This window comes from Camelus dromedarius, chromosome 3, assembly GCF_036321535.1.
Source record: "Camelus dromedarius isolate mCamDro1 chromosome 3, mCamDro1.pat, whole genome shotgun sequence".
In the NCBI taxonomy this organism is placed as follows: domain Eukaryota; kingdom Metazoa; phylum Chordata; class Mammalia; order Artiodactyla; family Camelidae; genus Camelus; species Camelus dromedarius.
Genome location: NC_087438.1, coordinates 108,469,265 through 108,495,416, shown reverse-complemented (window position 1 = coordinate 108,495,416; position 26,152 = coordinate 108,469,265). Strand labels below are relative to the sequence as shown.

The 26,152-nt window shown below is 43.9% G+C and overlaps 1 protein-coding gene across 2 annotated transcripts in view; it reads right to left on the bottom strand.

Moving 5' to 3' along the window:
* The window catches only part of GRIA1 (glutamate ionotropic receptor AMPA type subunit 1), a 289,206-nt gene extending 263,515 nt beyond the window's left edge, over nt 1-25,691 (bottom strand). For both annotated transcript variants that reach the window (XM_010987269.3, XM_010987268.3), the window contains exons 1-2: nt 25,252-25,691; nt 22,082-22,219 (exon numbers count right to left, since the gene is read on the bottom strand). In XM_010987269.3, the coding sequence (XP_010985571.1) occupies nt 22,082-22,219; nt 25,252-25,333 (220 nt within the window). In that variant the 5' untranslated portion in view covers nt 25,334-25,691. The remainder of the gene's footprint in view (nt 1-22,081; nt 22,220-25,251) is intronic.
* Nucleotides 25,692-26,152: the final 461 nt, after the last annotated feature.

The window sequence follows — 26,152 nt, the reverse complement described above, 5'->3', positions numbered from 1 at the left end:
GCCTGTGGGTAGTGCATAGCCTGGAAGCAAGGTGGCAAGAAGACAAGTTGGGAGGTTAATACAGGGACACGGGGAAAAGACTGTGCTGATATGAAGTATGCGGTCACATGGAGATAGGAAAAAAAAACATGTTTGAATTCAAAGTATATTATGTAGTTAGTACTGAAAGACATGCTGATGAACTAGATGTGGAGGTACAGGAAAAAGGAACAGAGGACCACGATGGGGACTTAATGAACAGATCTCCAGCTGTGAACTCTTTATAAGAAGCTGCCACAGCTCCTTAGCTTCCCATCTGCTCACATCTCATCCCTGTCTGCCTTACCTTATCCCATCCCTCCCTTTCTTAGGGCCAAGGGGCCTTTCTGAGGCTCCTCGAGGGTCCCTGCCCCGATTTCTGTAGCTCTGCAGCCCAGCACTGGTGGTTACCCTCCCAGAAGCCCAGATGTCTTGCTCCCTGCAAGACACAAAGGAAGTCCTCTTGTGGGGCATTAGCAGGGCAGCCAGTCAGCAGGCAGCGGATGACAAGATAAAGCCAAGCAGGCACTCTGGGGATCTGGGATGCTGGCAGGAAACTGAAAACAAATTCAGTTGAATATTAAGAGAGTTGTCTTGCTGGTTTGGGCCTCCTGGTGCTGGGGGGAGTGGAAAAACGCAGAAGGCATCTTCCTGTCCTGCCTGGTTTCCAGGGTTGCTGAGGACAATGTATTCTTTGATGGCTGCTGCAAATAAGGGACTCTGACCCCAGAGCCCACTTCCCTCCCAGCCTCTGCATCTCTCATACCCAGTTTCTCTTCCTTTTCCACCAGTCCTAGGATCCAGCCATTGAAGTCCAGCCAAGGATTCTCTTACTTTTTCCCCACGTGTTTGTAATCCGTAGGCTGCTTTTCATCAGACACAGGTCATGCTCGGGTTTTATGTTCAATTTTTGCTTTTCTGTTTTTAAATTTTCTTCCCTCCAGTTGGCATGGGAATGCTGAACTGCCAGTTCAGGGAGGGTCCATCAACCACACGTAACACTCCTCCACGCTGCCCAAGCGCTTTGATATGTTCAAAGTGCGTACACAGTTCTCCCTCGTGGAGGGAAATCTGGAAGCGGCCAGTCTCGCTGTTCTCCCAGCTAACAGGCTCTCCAGCTCACATGGTTCCAGAAGTAGAAGGGCCTTCCGAGACCAGTCCAAACCCCGGAGAAGGGAAATGCTTTAGCCAAGGTCACACAGAAAGTCAGCAGTGTACAGAGGACTCAAATCCAGGTCTTTATACACTGCTGGATGGTGGGTGACCTTTTTTAGACTCATCCTGAACTTTTCTGGGCCTTTCTTTGTTCGATAGTAAAATCAGATCATCACCTTCTCTTTTTCCCCAAAGGGTGCTTGTGAGGATCAGGTGAGATTCCTGTGATTGGTTCATGTGAATGGTGAACACTTTCTTTAACCCAAAGACTCTAAACATGGGTCTTGCTGATGGATGTTCATAAATAGTTATTAAGCTGATGTAAAATTAGAGAAAATGGTTACATGTTTATGCCTCAGAAGTGGATATGGTAGATTGATTCAACGGAACCAGTCATCCGTTCATCTGTCCATCTACCTAGAGGGCATTTTTTCAAACATTTAATGCCTAAGAAAAGCTATGCTACCTCGGTTAAAAACTGGTTAAAAAAGTCATTTGACCCTGGAGAAATGTGGGATCCAGCAAGAAAGACAGTCATATAAAAAAACTCATCACAACACAATGGGTTATGAGCAACAATGGCTGGGGGAAAAAAGGCGCAATTCCCTTAAGAGCATGCCCTGTGCAGCCTGGGAAGCCTGTCTTGTAGATTTTCATTTGGGTCTCAAAGGCGACTAGGAGTTTCTTAGGCCAGCATAGCCAAGGTCTAGAGGCGCACTCCCGCAGGGGGGTTGGGAGGACTGCACATTGCTCTGCAGCACTGAAGAAAAACAGAGCTGGTGTCTACGAAGCATCACAGCCACTGTGCCCAGCCTTTCACAAGCAGGTTTTCCTTCCATGCCTGTGAAGACCATTCATGATACCGAGTATTATTAACCTCATCTGATGGCTATAAAACTGAAACTCGGTGCTACTACCTAATTTGGTCCAAGGTCTCACAGGTGAGAAGTAGCCAGTGTAGAATTCATGAGTTACGTGACCCCAGAGTCTGGGTCCATAATCATTACTCTTTATGGTTCCTTGTGAAACAGGGGTACACGGGGGAACAGAGGCCCTGAGAGTAGTCAGGTCATGAAGGGGAACTTGAAGTAGGAAGGATATGTGAGTTGCCTAAGATCCCGTGGCTAATCTGTGACAGAATAAGCCTTAAGCCCAATTGTCCTATTTCCATCCTGCTCAGGACCATACTGTGCTCACTGACTAGGGACAAATTAAGAGACCAAGATAGAGGGTGTCAGAAAAAATCAGCTGCCCTCCTGAGAAAGCACCAAATAGCCTATGTGTCTTCACTGTTCCGCTTGTGTTAGGTTTTCCCGGGGATCTGCGTTGGCGGGGGAATTCAGAGTATTTGTGGATAACAGATGTGCATATTTTCTTGGTAGAGTGAGATGAAGAGAAGTGGGAGGAGGCTGGGCACAGTGCCAGCCCTCAGCAGAACTGTCAAATGCTAGGTCTTGTCTGCACGACTCCCTCCAGCTCCCAAATGCACCACCCTCCACCCTTTTTGCTTAAGCTTCTGTTTGCTTCCTATCTACCATCTAAGTTAGCTTCACTCTTATGGAGGAACCACCCCAGTTACCATTTGTATTAGTGAGCTCAAGCTGCCATAACGAAATGCCATAGACTGGGTGGCTTAAATAACAGAAATTTATTTTCTCACAGTTCTGGAGGCTAGAAGTCTGAGATCAGGGTGCTGACATTATTGAGTTCTGGTAAAAGTCCTTACGCTGGCTTACAGATGGCCACCATTTCATTGTGTGCTCACAGGGCCTTTCGTGTGTGTGTGTGTGTGTGTGTGTGTGTTTAGAGGGGGAGGTAGAAAGAGTGCACACAAGCACAAACTTTCTGGTATCTCTTCTTATAAGGGCACTAATCCCACCATGAAGGCCCCAGCCTCATGACCTCATGTTCTTCCAGAGACTCTATCTCCAAATACCATCACCTTGGAGGTTAGGAATTCAACCTACAAATTTTGGCAGGACACAATTCAGTCCATAGCACCATTACAAGGAATCTTTCTGCCATGCTCAGAAAGATTTGTCTTTGTTGGCCAGGGATGCTGAGAAGGAAAGTTTGAAACCAACAGTTAACAGCAGTACCACAGGCACTGGGTCATCAGGGTGGAGGTGGTAAGGTACTTCTGTAAAAGGGCCAGGTTTCCAATAGCCATGCTGATTAGGAGATGCCCAGAATCAGATAAAGGGACCCTCTCCACCACTAGCCAGTCCATATTTTTAAAATGGGCTCTACCATGTTGAGCTGAGATCTGTGAAGCTAAACCTCCCATTCACTGGTCTTTGTTTGGCTTCCTAAGCTACAGAGAATAAAAGCAATTCTTTGCAGAGATGGCTGTTTAGATGTTTGGGGATGGACACTGAACTATACTCAGTCTACGACTTTCCCTCTCAGATCATCGTCACTGGAAATGCTTTCCAGACCTTGGGCCATCTGAATATGGTCTTTAAGTATAGGACCACTATTCCTGTAACCTGCCCGTGAAGCCCAGAGTCCAATTACCCAAGGCAGAGTGGATGCAGTTACCAGATTTCTTTATACTGTTTGTAAGAAGAGATTTGGGTCTGTCAGATAAAGGCCAGGAGCAAAATGAATTTTGCTCTCTCAAGGCCACCGCAAACTTCCCTCACCCAGTCTCATCACCTTCCCTGCCGTATGTCAGCTTCTCCTCAGCCTCTGTGCAGCCTATTTATTTTTGCTATTAACTTTACATGTTGCATTAAAAATAATTTATTTCAACTTGCCTCGTTTTAAAAAAAATGGGGGGCTTAAAAAAAAAACAACAGCAGTACAGAGGCTGGGTGTTGTTCCCGGATGGACATCTAAACGTAGATTACTCAGAACTGGCTTTGCAGGGATGAAAAAAAGCATGGACAGCAGCAAGGCTGACCTGGGCCAATTTGGCAAGTGCTTCCCTGGAGCTGGCTGGTTCTTTCTGAAATCACCGGCAATTCCTTGTTCTGGATAATACTGTTTGTAGGACTCGCTCCAAAAATTGACAGGGAGCCAGGAAACGTGGAACGAAGCCTTGCTTGGCTGTCAGAAGTCTTGCATGAGAGTCATGACCTGGCAGACAAAGCCCTCTGTGCTCTCTGGGTCTTAGTTTCTAGGTATGTAAACCAAGCTCAGACTAGGCATTGAGTCACCCAGGGTATTAATATATAGGTAATTTGGTAAAAAGAAGGACTATTATATTTGGAACATATATACCCTTTCCTCCTCTGAGAAATGAACAAAACACATTAGCATATTAAGGGGCCTTCAAAATCCTAAAGAGTACAATTTTTTTAAATCCAGAATTACTAAGTTTCTGACCATGCAACCTTCCCTAACCCCAACCTCCAAGGAAGGCCTATTAGCCCTGGAACATCAGAGTTCTACTGGGAAACACAGGTAAGATAGGTTCCTAAAGCCTCTTAAAAATGAACTGTTCGATGTCTGTCACGTAGAAATGGGGAGGGTCTGTGTCATTCGGCACTCAGAAAATAAAGGTAACTTTATTCTGGTGGAAGATTATTCTAGTAACTTCTAAATAAAACAATCTTTATTTGTATAGAAAGAAGACTTTTCGAATGTCAGCCGTGAAATTTTAAGTTATTATTCTATCTCTGGAATACTTTTCCCTGGGCTTCAGAGCCTTCTCTAGTCTGAAACCAGTGTACTTTTCCAAATGTATCTTCCGGGGCTCCCCAGGAAACTTCATCCAAATCCCCAAACTCATCATGTTGACTCTCTGCCTCTTTCACGGACTCCATTTTGGTGATTTCACTCACTCTCATCTATGATCCTGGACAGTTTATGTTTACAGTGGCCCCCTGGGTCTATGGGACACTTGTGGTCAAGGCAATATTAAAGTAGGATCAAAACAGATGTCTTATTAAAGCAAGAAAGCAGAGGAGTACACTTCAGAAACTGTCTCATTACACGTTTTTAAAAAGTCAGGTTCTTATTAATCCTGTTTTATCCTAAAACTCACTTTCCCAGAGCAGTTCGTTCCTCAAACGTTTGAGTCACCAATGCCCTATATTTCACTCCAGCAGCAACTAGCTGTATATTTAGTTAAAGCCTTTTTGCCTTCTCATTCCCAAATAAGTACAGGACTAGATTTAAATTTTATTTTATTTTATGATTTTAACGGCAGCTGACTCCAAGCAAGACCTGCAGAACTAAAAGGAATCATCTTGGCAGATGGTAAAAGGAAACAAGTAGCAAAGTGGCTCTATTTTGGGGTTTTGTTGTTGCTGTCATTTTCAGATCAAAGAAGCCTTAGATCTAGATATTTCCTAACTAAATTACAAAATCCCATCCACAGCGTTTTTTATTCTCCATGCCCCTCATTTCAATAAGAACGTTGGATTTTCTGATGAAGAGTTTAGAGGGCATTTCGAGAGAAGCTTGTCATCACAAACAATTAAATTGAACAAACAATAATAGCTCCCATTTATTGGGCCCTTACTAAGCCAGGCCCTATGCTAAGCACTTTTCAAGTTTATCTTCTTCAATCCTTACGACAACACTAAGAGGAATGTATTATTACTGCCACTTTACCAAATAAGAAACCAAGGCCTTGAGATGTGAAGTCACTTGTAAAGATCACACAGGATTCTGAATTAGGAAGCTATCTCCCAAGTTCTTGCTATTAACCATTAGACTACCCTGGAAATATTTATGGAGCATTTGTCTTGAGCAGTTGGGCTTTAAATACAAATCATTTGTTTTCCCATCCTCAAGATACTCAGAGGCTTAATAGTAGATGTGACCTTTCTCTAAGTACAGAAGGTAGGAAATCCAAAGGGCCCAAAAAAAAAAAGCAGTTCACAAAAGAGAGCTCATAAAATAAAGGAAGAAGAAATGACTTATATCAGTTATGAATAAAGGAAGAATAAAAAACAGTTTCATAAAGCAGTGATAATATCTGAAAAGCATCTTGGAAAGTAGGTCTGTTTTCTTTACCTCATATGCTACATTCAATCCATCACTAAGTCCTGTTGCTACCACCTTCAAAATAGATTTCAAAGCTACTCCTTCTGTCTCCTCTGCTACCATGTATGTCCCAGCCATCATCATCTGTCATGTATACTATTGCAGGAGCCTCTTAGCTGGTCTCCCTGAGTTCCTTCTGTGGTGCACTGGATTACTGTGATAGAATCACACATTTATGCTCCTTATCACCATGTGATTTTGGAATCCCTCTTAGAAGGCAGAGAATATTTTTTTCTGCCCTATAATTGTTAGATTTGGCCACATGCCTTGCTGGAGCCAATGAAATATTAGAAGACACAGCACAAGAAGATTCTGGCTTTAAATGTACTTTCATGATAAGGCTTAGCCTCCATGAAGTCTTTATTAGCTGCTGCCCCTTCACCCTCACTCCCAAAACAAAGACACATGGGACAGACCTAAACCCTCTGTCCAGCCTGATCCAGCCCACAACAGGCGAACCACAGTCAATCTGCAGGCTGTGATTCTTTAAAACAATTTTTGTATAAGCCACTAAAATTTTTTTTAACATTTTTTATTGATTTATAATCACTTTACAATGTTGTGTCAAATTCCAGTGTTCAGCACAATTTTTCAGTCATACATGGACATATACACACACTCATTGTCACATTTTTTTCTCTGTGAGCTACCATAACGTTTTGTGTATACTTCCCTGTGCTATACGGTATAATCTTGTTTATCTATTCTACAATTTTGAAATCCCAGTCTATCCCTTCCCACCCTCTGCCCCCCTGGCAACCACAAGTCTGTATTCTCTGTCTATGAGTCTATTTCTGTCCTGTATTTATGCTTTGTTTTTGTTTGTTTGTTTTTTAGATTCCACATATAAGCGATCTCATATGGTATTTTTCTTTCTCTTTCTGGCTTACTTCGCTTAGAATGACATTCTCCAGGAGCATCCATGTTGCTGCAAAAGCCACTAAAATTTTGATGTTATTTGTTATGTGGCAGTAACTGATTGATACATGCTCTTTTCATATCACTTTATCACTTTTCCCTTCTCCACAGAGAAATGATAATAATCATTTAAAAGTGTAAATCAGAATACCCACCTCAAAACTTTAGCCCCATTAGTAATTTTTATTGTATTTTAAATCAATCTCAGTTCCTTATCATGGCCTACAAAATACGATGCCTAATTTTTTGTTCAGTGTGCTTTAGTTCCACTGGCTTTCTTACTGTCCTTTGAATACACAGGCTCTCACTTTAGAGACTTTACACTTCCTGTTCTTTTTGCCTGGAAAGTTATAGAGTCTAGATCTAAGCTGTCTAATATGATAGCCATTATCCCCATGTGGCTATTTAAATTTAAATGAATTAAAATTGAATAACATTAAAGATTTAGTTCCTCAGTCATCCTAGCCACATTTCAAATGCTCCATAGGGCAGATGTCACTAATGGCTACCATATTAGCACAGATTTAGAATGTGTCCCATCATTGCAGAAAGTTCTGTCGGTCATAACAAGGCTCCATTAAAGTATTACCTCTTCAGAGAAGCCTCCCACCCATTTAAGGTAGCTCTCTAGCCTACTCTGTGTTCCATGAATCTATTTGGCTGTATTTGTAGCATTTAACAACTATTTGAAGTCATGATATTTATTTATTTGTTCACCAGAATACAGACCCGAAGAGAACAAGGATTTCATTGATTTTACTCTCTGCTATATGCCCAGGGTCTAATAAAGAGGGGTGCCCAGTAAAGACTAGTTGACTGAATAAATGAATGGAATGTTAACACTTCATTCATTTATGGGTGATGAGGACTATGCCATGTCAAAGGAGAAGCATAAACAAAAGCAAAGCCGTGAGAGATTGAGAGGCATGTGTATGGCAACACTGGGTACCTGCTTCAGCTGGAAATTAGAGTGTGCAGGGTTAGATGAGTCTCAAAAAGTAGGCAGACTGAGACCACATCATTGAAAAGACTCATATTCTGGGCTAAGTTTTAACTTAAAACAAGATGGAAAGCCACTGACAATTTGTTTACAATCAAGAAGTTTCCTGATTAAAATAGTCTTTAAGAAATTGATCCACCCTCTGTGTGGCAAGTGGATTCTAACATGGAGAGACTAGTCAAAAGGCTAAAGACACAAGCCAGTGAAAAAAGAAGAAAAAGAAGGACAGATTCAAGAGTCATAGTGGTGGAAAATCAACAGATTACTGTATTGGATGGAGAGGTTGACAGACTGAGGAATCAAACCAGACACTGACATTTTGAGAGGGAGTAATTCAACAGAAATACAGTGAGGGATAAGCAAAGGGTTTGGTAGGAAGGGTGCCCAGTTCCGTCTTTGATACGTTTAACCCAAAATGTAGAGGCTAGCCTCTTGGGGAAAGGGTAGACCCTGGGGAGAAAAAGGGAGCAGAAGGCGTCACAGAGAGCAACATTGATGGTGGGGAGAACGTAGCATCACAAAGCTAAGTGTTCTTAGCGAGAGGTGTGAAGATTCTCATAGGCCTTAGGCTAAAAGAAATAAAAACATAATATTTGCTGATGAGAAATCCATCTTAACCCTAGAGAAACTGGCTCATTAGAATAGTTAGAGTAGAAATGATGCTTCAAGGTATTCAGAACAATCTTGGAGTTAGGAAGAAGAGGTAGTAAGTTAAGTAATTTTACCAAAGCTAATAAACTACTTGACTCTGGACTCCACACTTACCCTTATGAGCTTCCGATCCCCTAAACTCCTGCTTTTCAGCGTCTGGAGTAGAGACTAAATGGAAGGCTTGCATCACATGTTGTCTGCCCTCCCTTGCTGCTGTGACACCTCCGTGGGCTCTTCCCAGATAGGTTAGCGATGGTTGGAGCTCATCCTGCTTGCTTGAGGGACACTGCCCTAATTAACCACCTCAGTTAACAAATGGAGTTTGGCACAGAGCTAAGATGAAGTTCTCTGACTTAACATTTCCTTCACACATAATTTAAATCTCAGAATTCTTCAGTTTTATAATCACAGGCTTGGAAGGGGATCTTGAAACTGTTTAGTTAATTTCCCTTCTCTATGAAAGAATGAATTTATGTACACACACACACACACACACACACACACACACACACATCTCCTGCCATCCTTAGACGCAACAGCAACAACTCTTGACTGCTCTGGAGCCAAGACAGGAAGGATAGCCAATTCCATCACCTCTCTATTAGGAATGCCCTAGGAAGCCTTATCCTCTGCCTCTACTATGCTCAGTAGCTTCCACATCCCGTGGCTGTCTTGCTTTGGCAGCAAGGGCATCTTTGTCAGCCCTTGACTTGCACATGCAACATGGTGCAGAGTAGTGAGCATCTGCCCTAGGACAGCTGAGTGACCCAATTTGCAAGGAATTTTTTCAGAGCCCCTCATTCTCCCTTGCCCAGACCAAGATTTGCAGTCTTACTTGTCCATGTGGCTGTTTCTTTTTTTCCACATTCCACAGGGGATTGTACTCCTGTCTGACTCCTTTCCAACTTCATATTTTAAGCTCACAAGTCATCTCCTTAGAGAGATCTTCTTCAACCACTTAATCCAAAGTAGGTATTCTCTACTGCAATAGTGATTTATCACCACACCTTATTTTCTTTATGACCATAGTAACAATCTCTATTATTATTATTTTTATTTTTAAGTGTATTTATTGCTTATCTCCCTATAGAACATATGATCCATGGAGACCAAGACCACATCTATCATTCTCCAGGTTTCCCTCAGTTCCTAGCAAAGTGTGGAACATATGGTGGTTGCTTGTATTGGTCAGCTATTGCTGCATAACAGACCACCCCCAAATTCAGTGATATATAACAGTGAGCATTTACTACCATGTTCCCAGTCAGCTGGGACAGCTTTGCTTCAGACTTTTGTCTGTGGGTTGACTGTGGCATCTCTGTTCTTTTTTGCCTTTCTCTTTCTTCTGGGACTAGCAGGCTCTCTGGGACATGTTCTCAAGGCTTCTGCTTGAAACATGCCTAATAATATCCCATTTGCCAAGGCAGGTCACAAGACCAAACATAACATTAATGAATAGCAGGGAGATATACTCTTCCCAGTGAGTTTGGGGAGGAGATGAATCATTACCAAATAAGAATTTAATCTATCACAATGCTTCATAAATATCAATGACTGAATAAATGAATGCCCTCCCCTAGACCAGTTGACCTTTCTAGCCAAGTGACTTTCCAGTGATTACAATCTTGTTTTATCAGTGTTAGTTTTAAATTTTCAGTCCACAGTGAATCCGTGGCCTGGTGTGAAAGAACCATACCACTCTGTTCTCCTTGGATAAGAACTAACTTAAGATCTCAGCCTGTTTAACAGAGGTTAAAGCCTCCTTCATTTCATCCTGGCTCTCTCTATCCCCCATCTTGAGGCATAGGGAAGGCTTCATTCCTGCCAAAAACTAGAAGAGATGGAACCAATTAGAAGAACCTACCATCTGGTGGTGTGGGCTCATCAGTATTGCAGCCAAGATTCCAACTGGGACTGTTAAAGAGTTTGTGCACCATAGCTTGAGTGTCTGAGTAGAGCAGAGAATTGATCACTGGCAGGGAGAATAGGTGCCTCAAGATCACCAGGTCTCTTAGGGCTGACAGCACCAACATTCTGACAAAGAGTGATCTGAAGGGATACCCCCCAGGCACATCCACGTGGCTGGACAATACTTCCTGAAACTATTCCATCAACACAGGTTTGCTCCTGGCTGAGCAGGGATTACCAAAGACTCCTCACAGCCTTGACTAACTCATGAGTCTGCCTAGAATTCAAACCTTTTGCCTACACTGACCTCTGATCTTGCCTTACCGACCGGAATCCCGTGTACACTCCTCTCTTATTGGTGGCTTTTCTCTGCTTTAGCATGTTGACCCTTGGCCTAGCTCCAGCCTCTCTGAATTCTCCCTCCTGAAGAGGTGTGCCATGGGAGGGCATCTGTGTTTTTTTTGCCTACTGGGCATCTAGTCTCCATTGTTTTTTTAATAATGTCCCAATTTCCTTTGGAGGAACTCCTCTGCCCCCATGTCCATGTAGTTTGGATACACTGAATGAAACCAACAATTCACTTGGCTTTTCTCACCGCCCCAAGCTCTAAGAATGATCTTGACTTGACTGAGAGAATATAACATGCTGGCCAATGTGTCGTGTTCGGCAGTGAGCATGTGTCCTGATTTTTATTCAGTGACATCAGGTCCAGGACTTTTGTGGAACTGATGGGAAAAGAGAAGTTCCCTTTCCATTGGACTTTGAGATGGGCAAATGAAGGCCGGCTGTGCTGGGATCTGACAGATAACATATGCATGCGTGAGAGTAAAGCCAATTTAGAGAAAAGCTAAGCCTGAAAATCTGGAAGGTCTATCTCAGTTCTGATGATATCATTCAAGCCTCTGAATCTAGCTGTTCCTGAAGTCAAAATTACTTGATTAGTTTTCTATAATTTGTCACCAAAAGAGTCCTGACTGCTCACTGCCCAAATGGGGTTGCCCCCTTGTCCCTATAAACAGTAATTTCTTGAGCCAAAGACACTGTATAGTCTGTGTATTTAGTCCAATCTTATGGACTGAATCATAAGTGAAAAGAAATGCTTTCAGATATAGTGTTGCTGCATATTTGGACCCAGGGTAAACTTAGCCTCCTTAAGAGTTCAATTTTCCCCATCCACAAAATAAATTCATTCATGGGTAATGACCACCCTCATAGGAAAACACTGCAGATTAATTAGTCACATTGTACTTACGGTACATTTATGTCAATAGATAAGACATCTAGTTAACTATATATTACCCTGCATTTGCCTAGTATTTCCGATCTTTTCAAAGCTCTTTCACGTAAGTAATGACATTTGCCTGTTCTAATAACCCTGAGGATATGGTATTATCACACCATATTATACGTCTGGAAACTAAACTGGACACAAAGATTTCTCAAGGTCATATAAGAAATCAATGTCAAAGCTGGCATTGAACAAATTAGTTCAATTCCTATATACGCCATTCTATTAAATCTCACTGGAAAATGTCCCACTGGTCTGAAATTCTCTTAAAATCAGAATAATATATACAAATCACTAAACTTCTGTTGGAATGATCATCATCGCATTATTTTTAGGGAAAAAATTGGAAATAAATTAGATATCTAATAAAAGGAGAAGAATGGACTTAGGGTACACATGTACAATGAGCTTTTAAGAAGATACTAAAGCTGAATGTAGAATATTCGAAGTAACACATATGTCACACTGAGTTAAAAAAACATGTTAGAAGACATTACTATAAATCCATTCTTTTAAAATTGATTTGTTTACGAAAAAAGATGGGAAGCTTATCCTTAGTATTGTAATTGCACAAATTTTATTTTGTTTGGTATCCATGTCCACATGGCTTTCTACAAGACACGTTTTACTTTTGTACACAAAACAGAAGCTATTCACAAAAGGTTCATCTCCCTTTTTATGTGGAAAGGGTCCACATAATTTCATTAGCCTCCCTCCAGCTTTCTCATTAACCCCGATTATGCCTGCATCCTCTGAGATCGGACCTCCCATGACCTTGGGCTTCGCTGTGCCCTCAGGACAGCAGACCGTGACAGGCCAAGGTCACAGGAGCAGTCAGGGGCAGAGGGAGATTGCTGGTCACCTCTGGGCGCTGCACACCTTGACTGCAGCTGGCACAGAGCAGAGAGCCACTTGAAAGTGCAGAGGGCTGCGTGACGCAAGCAGAAAGCACTGCCCGTGGGGATAGGGCTGCTGCCCCAGGTGGGGAGCTAGGGGATCCCCAAGGGAGTGGGCAGGCACAGTGGACAGTGGAATGAAGAGGGCCCGCACAGCCAGCAGATACCTGGGGACAGAACCAGAGACACAAGCCATTGCCCCTCTTGGTCCCTCTAAGAGCTCAGTTTCCTCATCTGTGAAGAGGGGAGAATAAAAGGATTTAACTCATGGCATTGGAGTGGAAAGCTGATTTGAAATCAGTGATCATTAACTCCTTCTCATAACCACGTATCACTGATAGAATTATCTCCTTCATTGGAAAGAAACTGAAGTTCCAAAAAAGAGAATTGACTGGCCCAAGCCACGTGACACATGAGAGGCACAGCTCAGCCTTGAACCAGAGAGCCTTTCTTTAGAAAATGAATCCTTACACCTTATTTAGGACCCTTACTGACAGTAGTCCAGAAGGAGCTGGAGTGAGCTTTTGATTTGACTTATAACTGGTTATCACCCTCATCACTTCCCAGCTACACATTTATAATAGCCTTCCGTGGGAATTTACAGCGCAGCCGGCTGGCACTCTCGAAACTCATAATATCAAAGCACTACCCCATAAACAGCAGTAATGCAGGCTTATTTTCATCACTGCCACTGATGTTACATAACATACAGCTATGCATTCATTCACTCACTCATTCATTCATTTAACCAGCACTCTTGCACAGTGTTCTCTGGTGGAGAATGTGATGGGAATCTAAAGACAGCAAGGCCCCTTCCCCAAGTTGCTTAGTCCTGTTGGCAGATATAGTAAGAGTCCAGGTGATTAAAACCCAGCCCTAAGTGTGATGCCTGCTACAGAGAAGGTACAAAAGGCCAAGGAGCAGAGGAGGGTGTGAACACGGGGAAGTAAGGAAGGATTAAGAAAAAAGATGACGCAAGAGCTGGGACTGACCAGAAGGACAGAATTTCAGCAAGGCAGTCGGGGAGGAGCAGTTTGCAGGTGGAGGAAACAGCTGTGTGAATTTGAGGACCACTGAGTTGTCTGGCTTGACCGGAGACCAAGATTCAGTGTAGAATGGCCTTCCCTGCTGATAAACTAAGTGGATGATTCCTGGCCTCCGCACGCATACTCACCAGATTTCTAGGCGCGGTACTGGCTCAGCCTCCAGTCTCCAGGAGCACACCCATGGACACACCACAGAGCCACACAGGACAACTCACCCCTACACCCAGCCGTCATTTTCCCCTGGCCCCCAACATCTGTCCCCATCCCTCTGCCTGCCTGCCAGACTGTCCCAAATTGGTGACAGCAGTAAAGGAACAAAGATCATTGCTGCATTAGCAAAAAGCATGCAGGGAACGTGACAGTGGCAGAGTGCTCCCAAGCATCTGATTCCCGGTGAGAAAACAGACACCCGAACGTGCCACATCTCTGCTTAGAACCCTCAGTGGGTTTCCCACAGCTCTTGGGCTGAAGATCAAAACCTATCACAGGGCCCACCAGGCTTGGCCCCACGCTTTCCACATCCCTTCCTCCCTCCATCAGCCCTTGGCCCAGGAAGCTTCTAGAATATTCCTCTCTCTCCAACACCACATCACTGAAAGCCTTCATTTCAAACAGCCATTCAAGCCATTCATCTCTTGGCCTGAAGCTGGTTCCTCTGTCATGTGCTTTCACTGAATCATGGGCCTTTCTTTCACGTCTTTATCCCAAGCTATAATGATGCACTCATTTGTACGTTTATTTGACTAGCCGGTAAGCTCCAGGAGCGCAGGGCTGCTTCCTGCTGTTCACAAGAGTAAGCACTCCATAAACACCTGTTAAATGTTGAATGAATGTACCTGAGGCCCATAGTCTTTTTTTTTTTTAAATACCCCTACATTTGTGTACAAACATAGCTTGGATGTGCAACTTGGTGGGGGAGGTTCAGAGCTTTTCCTCTTGCTTACACCTGGAATTTTCCACACACTCTCGTCGTAGAGATAAAGCCCTCGAAGGACTCTCAGAGATCAGAGAAGCTTCCTTGTATAAATGAGCATGAGGGGTGCTTCTCTAAAGTCACACATGAATGGTTCCAGAAAATAGTCCAGCATTTGAGCCTGTGTCTTCAAATCCCAACGCAAGTCAACGCAATATGCTTTTCACTGATTGAACTTGGGTGTGTGTGTGTGTGTGTGTGTATCTATCTTCCTGTTTACAATCTACCTGCCCTTCTAAATTCAACTCAGATGTTCTTGTTTTATGAAACCTGGTCTGAATTCCTCCAACTGGAGGTTTTCCTTCCCTCCTCTGAATGTGTGTGTGTGTTTATGTGTGTGTGTTTGTGTGTGTGTGTGTGTTAGAGAGAGAGAGGCAGGAAGTGCGGAGAACCTCTCCATTCCATCAGTTTTTTTTTTTTTTTTTTGTGCCTACCTATTTTCTCTGTAAGAACCTGAGCCCCTTAAGGGGAGAATCAATGCCTAAGGCATTTTATTTTCCTCAGTTCCTAGTGTAATGCCTTGTAATGGCAAATGGATTTTATCTCTCGCATCAACTTCAACTCTGACCGATCTGTAGTAGCTTCCTGGAATGCTCTGGTGAGAGGGAATTTAAGACCATGTCTAGATTCATTGGGAAAGAATTTTGTAATCAATGAGTGCTGTCTGCAAGGGTTTGAAAGAGGGAAATACAGGTCCATACGCTCCACGGAGGGCAATAATAAAAAGTGCTCGGAAGGAATGCGTGAAAAAATAAATGAATCTTAACAGCTTCCCAAGCCCTATATGACTACTTTATCTTCAGCATCCAAGAGACTAGTAATCTCACCCATCTCAGCCGAAGTCTTCAAACTAGTCAGGGGAAGCAATGTTTGCAAACACTATTCTGCACACAAAACACTGATGATCATCAATGTTATGCTAAGAACGAAGAGTCAACCACAGACAACGCTGAGGCCTGTTTGCTTCAAAGTGAGGGCATAGGTGAAGGTGGAGAAACCACAATCAGATTGTGACATCCACCAGGCAAATACAGGCATCCATCATTTAAGTGAGAACACCAGCAGGGAGGCAAGAGACAAACTGAACTCCCCACCTTGCAGAAACGGACCAATGCCAGAGAGGTTAAGATGACGGGAGGAGAAATAGTGTGACTTTACCTACTTGGAACACCTTCCTCCTACATCACTATCAAAATCTGCTCCACCCTTCAATGCCTGCTCCATTTCCACCTCCCCCGAGAAGGATTCCTTATCTGCAGCCATCTGCTCCTGCCTCCAAAGTCTTAGCACTTAATCCTGAATCATAAACCCCATCTCTTTGGGCGCTTCTTGTGTTGGGCTCTATTCCTGCTGTGTCACTGTTTTGTGTGTCCATATCGTCCTATATTTTGACAGGGTGGAAGCTCACTGAGTTTTGGAGTCTCCAAAGCTGGCTTCCCATACTAGCTTAGGCTCTTATGCACTGTGTAATATGGAGAAGATACTTCATCATTATCACTCAGTGGCATCATCTCTAAAATGGGGATAATAACCTCTCAAGATCATTACAAGCGTAAATAAGACATGTGTGAAGTCCCTGGCACAGGGGAGGTCTTCAAAATAATCCTTGTTTACCCCACCAACAACCTTGCATGCTTTTCTTGAGAGCAGGAGTTACATAACTTTTGTGTTGTCTACTGGATGTTGCAGAGGGAGGAATAGATATGATTAGAATGAAATAATAAAATGGCAGGTGATGAAGGATGTGAGTCCCATGTAAGCATATTGGCCTGTTGACAGGTCCTAACATGTAACAGTTTTGTCATACTGGCCACATGTATGATAAGGAGCGGTCAGGACTTTGGTAAACTTGAGAGTTTATGCCTTCTACTTAAAGCAGGCAGCACTTCTGAGCTCCAGATAATAGAAGCTGAGCAGGAATGTGGGTCCAGGGTTGCCTGATGCCCTAACTTTTTTCAGAGAAGCCAGAAATTTAGATGTTTATGTCAAAGTTTGAAAAGCACTGTGCTGCTCAAGCAAAACAAGTCTCTGGACTGTTAGTCTGCACCTCTGAAAATGGTGAGGGATGCTCCAGCAAGAGCAAAGAGGCCATTTGTCTGTTGCCAGTGCCTAAAGCCTTGTTAGAATGCCCTCAGGCTTCCTAAGTAGGTCCACAGCAGAGAGAGACCCACTGGAAACAAGCATGTTGCCCTCCACCTGATTGTCATGTAGGCCTTTGACATCTTCATGCTGTGTGATTGCTTGATTCCTGGAAATATTTGTTCATTTGTGTTAAGGGAATAGCCCTGTGCCAGGTGTTCTCGGCAACACCAAAATGTAGCTATACCTGGTCATTCTGAACAGCAGTTCACATTCTGGTGGTCGAGGTGACCTGTCACTACTCGATACAGGCAATACTGCAGGACAAATCCACTGGGGCTTAAAAACTCACTGCTTCTAGGAGCCAGGCAGGTAAAGAAAATGAGAGGAGTGGGCTGGCGGAGAAGGAAGCCCATCCAGATGGGACACTCCCATCCTAGCCAATTGGGGCTATATAGACCAGGGTCCAATGTTCTCAGATCATTTGAAATTTCAAAAAGAGATAAGATACCCACATTGCGATGTGAAATTCCATGATTCTTAAACACTGTGCTGAAAGTGGCTTGTGGATGGACATTGGGTGACTTCTGCAGCATTTGGTAACTGGCAAATGAGAGGCTCAATCTTCAACATGGAGTGCCCTGGGGGTTCCAAGCAGAGGAAGAACTGGGTGAAGAGTTCTCTTTTCTTTTGCATGTGCTATTCCCTCTGCCTGGAACACACCTGCCTCCAGTGTTTCTGGCCCTCTCACCTTGACCTCTTGGAAAGCTCCCATATATCATTGAGCCTCAGTTCAATCACCACCCTCTGAGTGGCCAACTTGGCTTCTCAAAGCAGCTCTAACAATCCCTACAAATGGCTGCTCTAACACCAACATCATTACATTTTAATTTTCTCTTTACAGGACAGTTGGCCTCACTAGGGATAAAGTCTTCCCGGGCAGGGAACATGTCTTACTTTTGTCTACATTTCTAGTGCTGAACACCACACCAGGGCTTGGTGAAGGGTTCAAAAACTCTTGCTAAAGGATTGGAAGACTCTTTAGATGAAAGAGATTCTCGAAGTGTGATCCCCATACTAAATGCTACCGAATCTCCTCAAGGCTAGCTCTTAAATATTCTGATTCAGGAAGTCTAGAGTCTGCCCCTGATTCTTCCTTTAAACAAGCCCCCTGGGTGACATTTATGTGCACTGAAGTTTGAGGACCTCTGAGCTAAACTAAGCCCCACAAGGAAAGAAGCTGTGTCTTCTTTGTTGTCCATTATATTCCTAGCACCTGGCACAGTGCTGGGCACAAAGTAAGCATTCAGCATGTGTTTGCTGGATAAATAAATGGATGGATAAATTTAAAAAAAATAAGAATTCAGTTGTAACAGTTCTCCTGAGACCTCTAATAGAAACCCCAATTTGTATTTCATCTGTCCCTTCATTTATATTTACCATAAAGGCACCAAGAGAAGCTGAGCAGCTGGCCAGTAACTGCCAGCTCTATGGGCAGGCTCCTTAACTCCTGCCCCTGTGGGGTTGGAAGAGTGCCCAGAGGAGACCCCACCACTTTATCCCTTAATGATGGTGGAAGAGGGAAGCAAGAAAGATGGGAAGCAAAGAAGACACAAAACCCTCATCTTGGCCAGAGGTATCAGCAGTACTCTCCCCTGCACCCCCCACCCTATGACGACCAGTCTGCCTTTCCAATCAATCCCCTGTTGCAAATACATCTAGCAGGAATAGTTCCTCTTACACTTCCTCTCCTTTCCCTTCTCCACCCTCTGGTGGAGGGATAATGAATAGCAAAACATATGGGGGGAAAATCAAATGACAGGAAAAATTATGAAAAAACAAAGATTTGGTTATTTTCTGGAGGTAGGACTGGGGCATTTAATTTAAGGTTAACCACTAGTCCAGAGTTTTTAAAAAGCACATGAAATTAAATCTGAATTAAGATGCTTTTCTTGGTTTTCCATAATGGTTAGTTAACACATCCTACCTAAAACCTCTCTTCTCCCTTTGACATGTTTTACAGACATGGGACAGATTTCAATTTTCCCGGATCAATGTGCCACAGTGAATGTAGCCCCAAAGGGTTCCCTAGATTCATATGAAAGTTAACAGAATATTTTCCGGGCAGGCTGGGAATTACAATGCCACCATTACCACCCCAGTCCCCTCTCAGATCTTGCAGCTAAACAGGAGAAACCGAAGGTCTAAGAACAAGATAACATTATTGCTTCTCAGGCAATGCCCCCAGCAGTGTCCCCACTGGACTGTAAACTGAGAGCAAGGACCTTTTTTTCATTTCTATTTTCCCAATCAACGACCATATCAGTTCATAGCATCGAAGAACCATTTAAAGAATGGCCAAATTCATAGAAATCTATACTCTGGTATATGGTAGGAATCAAGTTCAAGAACCCAGGTTCACTAACCAATGGATAACATTGGATCATATTTCTATCTTCCCAATAAGTGGCCAACAACCCAATTAGAGATCAAGTCTTAGGTTATTAAGTTAATGATGCAGAGCACCACCTTTTGCCTCAGGAAATTTCCTCCCATTTTTGCCTTTTATTATCTTGTCCGGTCACTCAGCATCTTGACACTAGAACAGCAGTTAGCATCTCTTTCCACCAAGCTCTGTGGTAGACACTTCTCAGCAGTATGAATGACTCTATTTGCCAGTCATTTATTATGGATTCCCTAAGCGAGTGATCCTTCTTGAGTACTGGACCCCTTTGAGAGGATGACAAAAGCAATGGAGCCTCTCCCCAACAAATAAATTAGCATCTATACCTGTATGCAAAAGTTATGCTTCATCTCTGGTAGTTTTTAGATACCTTGATATCCACACCCAAATCCTCCCCTTAAAGATCCTCCTCCGAGCCATATCAAAAGAAATGCGAGGTTATCTGTTAGCTAAATACCTACTCAATATTATTTTAGCTTTCCAGGGAGATGGTTTCAGAGAACTACAATTCAACAATTAAACTTCAGCTCTCTTTTTAAGGGTGATGAGTAACACAGTTGACAAGATTTTTAACCTCAGCATTACCAAAATGCAGCATTGCTGTTTTATTTATTCAGGGGGTCACTCCTGTGCAAAATCACAGCTCCACTTTGAAGCACTATAAGGTTTCCTCCTTAGGTGCTGTTCACAGACCATTGCTTTACAAGATTCTGAAAACTCCCGTTGGTTTGTTGGTGATCTCAGTACAACTGATCAAGTTATCAAGGATCTGTGCATCTATCACAGTGCCCAGGAACATGGGCCTTGGGGTCACAAGACCACCAGTGACTTCCTGGGTGACCTTGGGAAAGTTATATAACCTGTTGCAGCCTTAGTTTTCTCATCTCTAAAAGGAAGATAACAGAGAGCACTACAGGGCTCCTGTGAGGATTAAATATGTAGCACATGAAAAGCAGTTAGTGCACTGCGCGGGCCACGGCGGGCGCTCGGTCGGTGGTGATGAATGTGACAATAATTGCCCCCAGAATACTTATCATAGTTCTTGAAACACAGTTAGGTCCTCAATAAATGGAATTTGGGATAATTATAATTCTTTGTTTATTGAAGTATAGTTGATTTACAATGTTACAGGTGTACAACAAAGTCAGTTTTATATATATGTATGTGTGTGTATCTATCTATAGATATACATATATAAATATATACACATTTTATTTCAGGTATTATATTTTTAAAATTTTTATTTCAAATTTTATACTTTTCCAGTATAGATTATTGCAAGATATTGAATATAGATCCCTGTGCTATACAGTAGGACCTTGTTCCTTATCTGTTTTATGTATGGTAATGTGTATCCAGTTATCCCAGACTCCTAATTTATCCCTCCCCACCCCTTTCCCCTTCGGTAACCATAAGTTTGTTTTCTATGTCTGTGAGTCTATTTCAGTTTTGTAAATAAGTTCATTTGTACCATTTTTTTAGATATCATATGATATTTGTCTTTGACTTACTTCACTTAGTATGATCATCACTAGGTCCCTCTACGTTGCTGCAAATGGCACTATTTCCTTCTTTCTTATGGCTGAGTAAGTAATGGGAATAATCATAAGTCTTGGAATTTGTATATACATTATGAGTGGTGTTAGGGATAGAGAGCATGCTAAGTTCTCATTCTGAGCCTTCAAAGCAGATTCAGCTCAAATCACTGAGAGCTCACTATGAGGGGAAAGTGGGAAAGAGATGAAGGAAATACGGTGGATGCCTTCTGCCATCCACAGCTCAGCAGAACTCACCCAGTCCACAGTGGCACACAAAGCCCCTGGTACCAATTTAATCCAGTTTCCAGTTGTTCATGCCCATTCAGCTCACGCTTCCACACCATGAATTCCCAGCTGAGCTTAATCCCTGGAGGGAAACTGTCTCCACTGGTTAATGTTTACGCTTTCACCTGTCTTAAGATGACAATCATGCAACCACACAGACTTCCTTTTCAGTCCTAGTTGTCAGAAAAACTCAGAATGCTGCTTGTTGCCCACATTTTATAATGCATTCAGTTCAGACGGCAGAAATTCGTCTCTCCTTTCTCCTTCTTGAGGTCACCTCTGTTCTTTGTGCTCAAAGGCCATCTTAAAAAAACTGTGCAAGCCATCAATGACTTCCAAGCATTTTGGAAATAATCAAGGCATCAATTTTTGAATAATTATTGGTCATTTCTAGAATATGGGAAACCAAATATACACCTTCTCAGGTATCCTTTCTTACCAAGCCACAGGGACATATTCTCCTTTTAACCGTGCACAGGAAAGGCGTCAGCATTTTAAACCACATTCTCCAAGTCAGAACCTTTAATTCTACATCTCTCAGAAGTTTCCCACGTGGGAAACTCTCTCAGCCAAACCAGAAAACCTCTGCGGGGTAGGGGAGAGGCAGTCCACCCAGTACCCATCGTGCTGGCATTTAAAGTTAGCTGACAGTGAAAAAGCCAACCCAGTCTATGAAGCATGGCAGGATCTAAAATACCAACTGATGGAATCCCTCAAAAGGCCCTGGAAATTTTTCTTGGAGGGCTTTCTGTTATGAAGACCAATGACAACTCGTCATTTTGGCAACACCACCACCTACACACAGGCCCTCCATTTGCTGGTCGATCGCAGAAAGAAATCTCACAAATAGAAGCAATTACTTACATCTATAGGTCATCTCGAAGCTGTCGCTGATGTTCACAATATCAATCTGGGGGAGCAGCTTTGGGGGCTCTGTGAGTTGGGACAAAGCGAATCTAAAAGCCGCATGTTCCTGGGACTGCTGGTTCGGAAATAATCCCCCTGTGAGGAAAGAAAATGCAACATGGTATCTGGGCTAGAGACAGGTGTGCTTCCTCCACAACACGCCCCAGATGGGCCCTTTTCTTCTCCCCACACCATATTCCCTGGTTGTTGCCTTTAGCGGCAGGAATAAGGGTTCAAATAGACTCAGCTGGACACGGAAACTTCAATTTCTACAGATGAGCTTTTATGTGACAAGGGCCTCTAACATCTGTCGCTCTGCCCAGATATTTGATGGTTCTTCACCCCTCAACTCAGCCCAGGTCAGAGAAAACAGGACGATTGTGGCATTCCTCCTCCCCCTCCCCTGTGCAAACCACCTAGGCGGACTACGCTCTTGCATACACATAAACCCTCACTGTGTCTAATTTTTCCTGTTCTGGACTTCCTTCTCACCTCAGAGCCTTACAGGTAGTAGTGCTAATAAATCTTGCAGAGTGGCCTCTGGCTCTGGGATCCTGTGAGCTTCTCCAGCATTATAACCCTTTGCTTTGACTTGGACAATGATAGTCTTTAACCTGGCAAGACCTGTGTGCACTTTCATTATTCCATGTCCTCTAAGCTTTTTAATTTCCTCTGAAAACTCTTGATTTTCTGCAAACAGCATTCTGCTTCTCCTTTCACCGCTCATGATCCCGGATACCTAGGAATGACTTGTTACATAAGGGATTGCCATCGCGTGTATTTGCAGGGGGCAGAACCTTGGGCTTCAACGATGTGGGGGCTTCAGAATGTCCAAAGGATGCAAACATTTTCTTCTAGTAAAAAGCACAACAAAGGTAACTGGTGGGGCTCCTGTTCCAAGAAACAAGAGTACACACCTTATCTTTATATTTCCTGTGGACATGTAAATCAATTAAAATACACTCCTGTGAATTAAAATGAGCAATTTCTAGACATTGAACTATAATGAATGTTTGCATAGAAGCTGATCTCAGATTCAACAGGAACCACAACCCCACTGTGATGCATTTCTAACTTCTTACACAGTAGATAGGTGTTTGTTTTTAAGAACCAATAAGCAGATGATAAGGTTTTCGTTAGAGACAGTACAAGTAGGATCAAGTACTGTCTGATGGCAGTGATATTTTTAGCATTTGTTCTCCAATCTAATGTTTCAACCTTATTTGAAAACAAAAACAATGATTTAATCAGTAGAGCACGCAAATTGGGGCTAAAAATGATGAAAAATCTGCAGAGATACATGAACACATATATCATATACACGTACACACAACACCTCCCCTATATGTATATATATCCATGGCAATAGACACAAATACACTTGGTGCATTTGTGTCTCAAGTATTGAGTGCACGTATCTCAAGACACGTATTTCCAATCAGCAAAGTATGGGCAATACATATAAGAGGAAGTGATTTATACATGTTCATATGCCTCCATTTTAAAGAGTAAAATCGAAAAAACTCCTTCAGGATTCTGATGCTCCACCGTCCCTCCCAGATGACCACACCCCAGACACTTCCCTTTCTCTCTTCCTCCTCCCCTGCAATGAATGAAAGAGAGAGGGTGGGGGTGGGGAGGTAGGTGGCTATAGGCTGGGCTGTAAGAGAAGTGTCTCCGGAGGCAGGAAGTTTTGTTTTGCGTCTAAGGCACTAATACGCATACACAGACACACTTCAGAATGCGGCTTAACAGGTGTCAGGAAACAAGGCAAGTTACTCCCTGGCTCTTCCAACCACCCTCAGAGCCAGCACATGGGAGAGGCCAAAAGAAATCGGTACTGCAGCACAGAGGTGCCCAGCAGAATACCACCCGCCCCACATTTCCCCACCAGCACACAGGCACACAAGGAACACAAACTACTAGTAACAGGAACTTTCCTGAGTGGACCAATGTCCCTAGTAGGGGACAGAAAACAGAACCCAAACCCACCAAGATGCCTCCATACAAAGCAGTTTGCTGGATTCCGGGACACAAATAGCACGGAGATGCTGGTCACACTGAATCCCCAAACCCTTGCGGACACACATTGTTATTGGTCTTAATGCTCCTGTTTGTTTTGCTTTCACCCATTATTATAGGAGAAGCAGGATCTATTGGCTGCCCCCAAAATACGGGGGAGAAGCACGACAGCCAGGAAGGGGAGATAAGGAACAAAAAAAGCAGGCAGGATGGTGAAACCTGCCTCCAAGTTGAGAGGATGGAGCTTAGCGATGGGGGAGGCTCAGAGGAGGGGAGAGGAGCATGTGTTTGTGTGTGCTCCTGTGTGTGTAAAAGGTAGACAATGTCTGGACAGAAAATCTAGGAGGAGTGGGCGACTGAAGCAATAAAAAAAAAAAAGACAGACTAGGAAGTTCCGGGATCTCAGAGGAGTGGGGACCACCCGCCCAGCATGGCAGACAGCAGACAGAAAGCAGCTGGAAGAGTCCAGAGCAGGAGAGAGAGCCTCTCACCTAGAGTGGGGGCATTTTTTAGCATTATTTCAGTGGCTGCAATAAACCCAGCACCCTTCACTCCTTTTACAGGGTCTCTTTCCCCTCCCCCAGCTAAGAAGTCACTGCCTCTCTCAAATACATATGTGCATATTTAATACATAATCACACACATAAATACACACACCACACATATTTATAGACATAAATGAAATCGGGCATTGTCTACCAAGGGATGGAGTTAACTCCTTAAACACCCACCACCCTTTTCCTGGTTACAGCCTGATTTTTTTTTCCTTCCTCCAAAGCAGTGGTTCCTCCATTTCACATGCTCCTGCCTAGAGTGTGAGTGGTGTGTGAGGACCTGTGTGTGTGTGTGTGTGTGTGTGTGTGTGTGTGTGTGTGTGTGCGCGCGCACACACTTCCCTTCTGCCTCTCATCCCATCAAGAGAAGCCCCCTCCCCATGCCAGTGGCCCAAGTGTTCACATCTCCGGACAGCATCACCGGACAGCTTTGATACACAGCCAAGCACAAGAGCCCGTCGTGGGGGTGGGGGGAACACAGACCCCACACACAGACACACAAAAACTGGCCAGACCCAAAAAGTCCCTCCCCAGGCTGCCCCTCTCACTCACCGATCTGGATATTATTGGGGAAATTGGCACCTACTACCGCGCCTAGGAAACCGGTGCAGAAGAAGGCAAAAATGTGCTGCATATTCCTTTTTGCATTGGCGAAAAAGAAGCCCAGGTCCAACCATAGATTTGGTGTTCCCCCCCTTCCCTTTATGCCTCTCTCCGTGTTGCCTCTTCTTTTCCTCCGTCCCTTCCTTCCTTGCTGGCTTCCTTCCTTCCTTCCTTCCTTCTGCGAGGTTTGTCTGTTTCCCTTGGAATCCGAGCGCTTAAACTGCAGCGTTAACACCAACTGACAGCCAGATTAACTGAGCACGGAAAAGAGAAGCCCGTCCTCATGCTAGCTGGAGCGCTGCTCCCCCTCTCCCTCTCCTCTGCTCTGCTCTCCTCTCGCAGCCTGCCTCTCTCTCCCTCCCTTGCTCTCTCGCTCTCCCCCTCACACTCACACAGGCAGCCAGCGCTATGCTAATACCCACCGCGGAGCCTGCTCGAGCTCCCCAGCTGACCTCCTCTCCCTTACACCCCCCCGCCCCGCCTCCCCATCCTCACCTTAGCCTCCTTTCTGGGTGTGCCGGTGGGTGAGGGGGCGTGATACCTGGAGCTTGCTCCTGAAAGGGACCACCCTGCAAGTCCCCTGCACCCTCCCCCGCCTTCCATGGCTCTCTCTGCCCCCCCCCCCCCCCCCCGCCCCAGCCGCCAGCCCCCAGCCCAGCAGATGCGACTGGGAATGTGGGTTCGGCTGTAAGTCAGTAGGTGGCAGGGGGTCCCCACATTCGTGCTCCATCCACCCTCTGCTTGATCTAGGTCACTTTTTCTAGGAGCGCGAGGGCTGTGCTGGATATATCTCCTGCACTCCACTGGCCCAATTATTCCTACAACTAATTCCTGAGGGGAAGACCCTAGA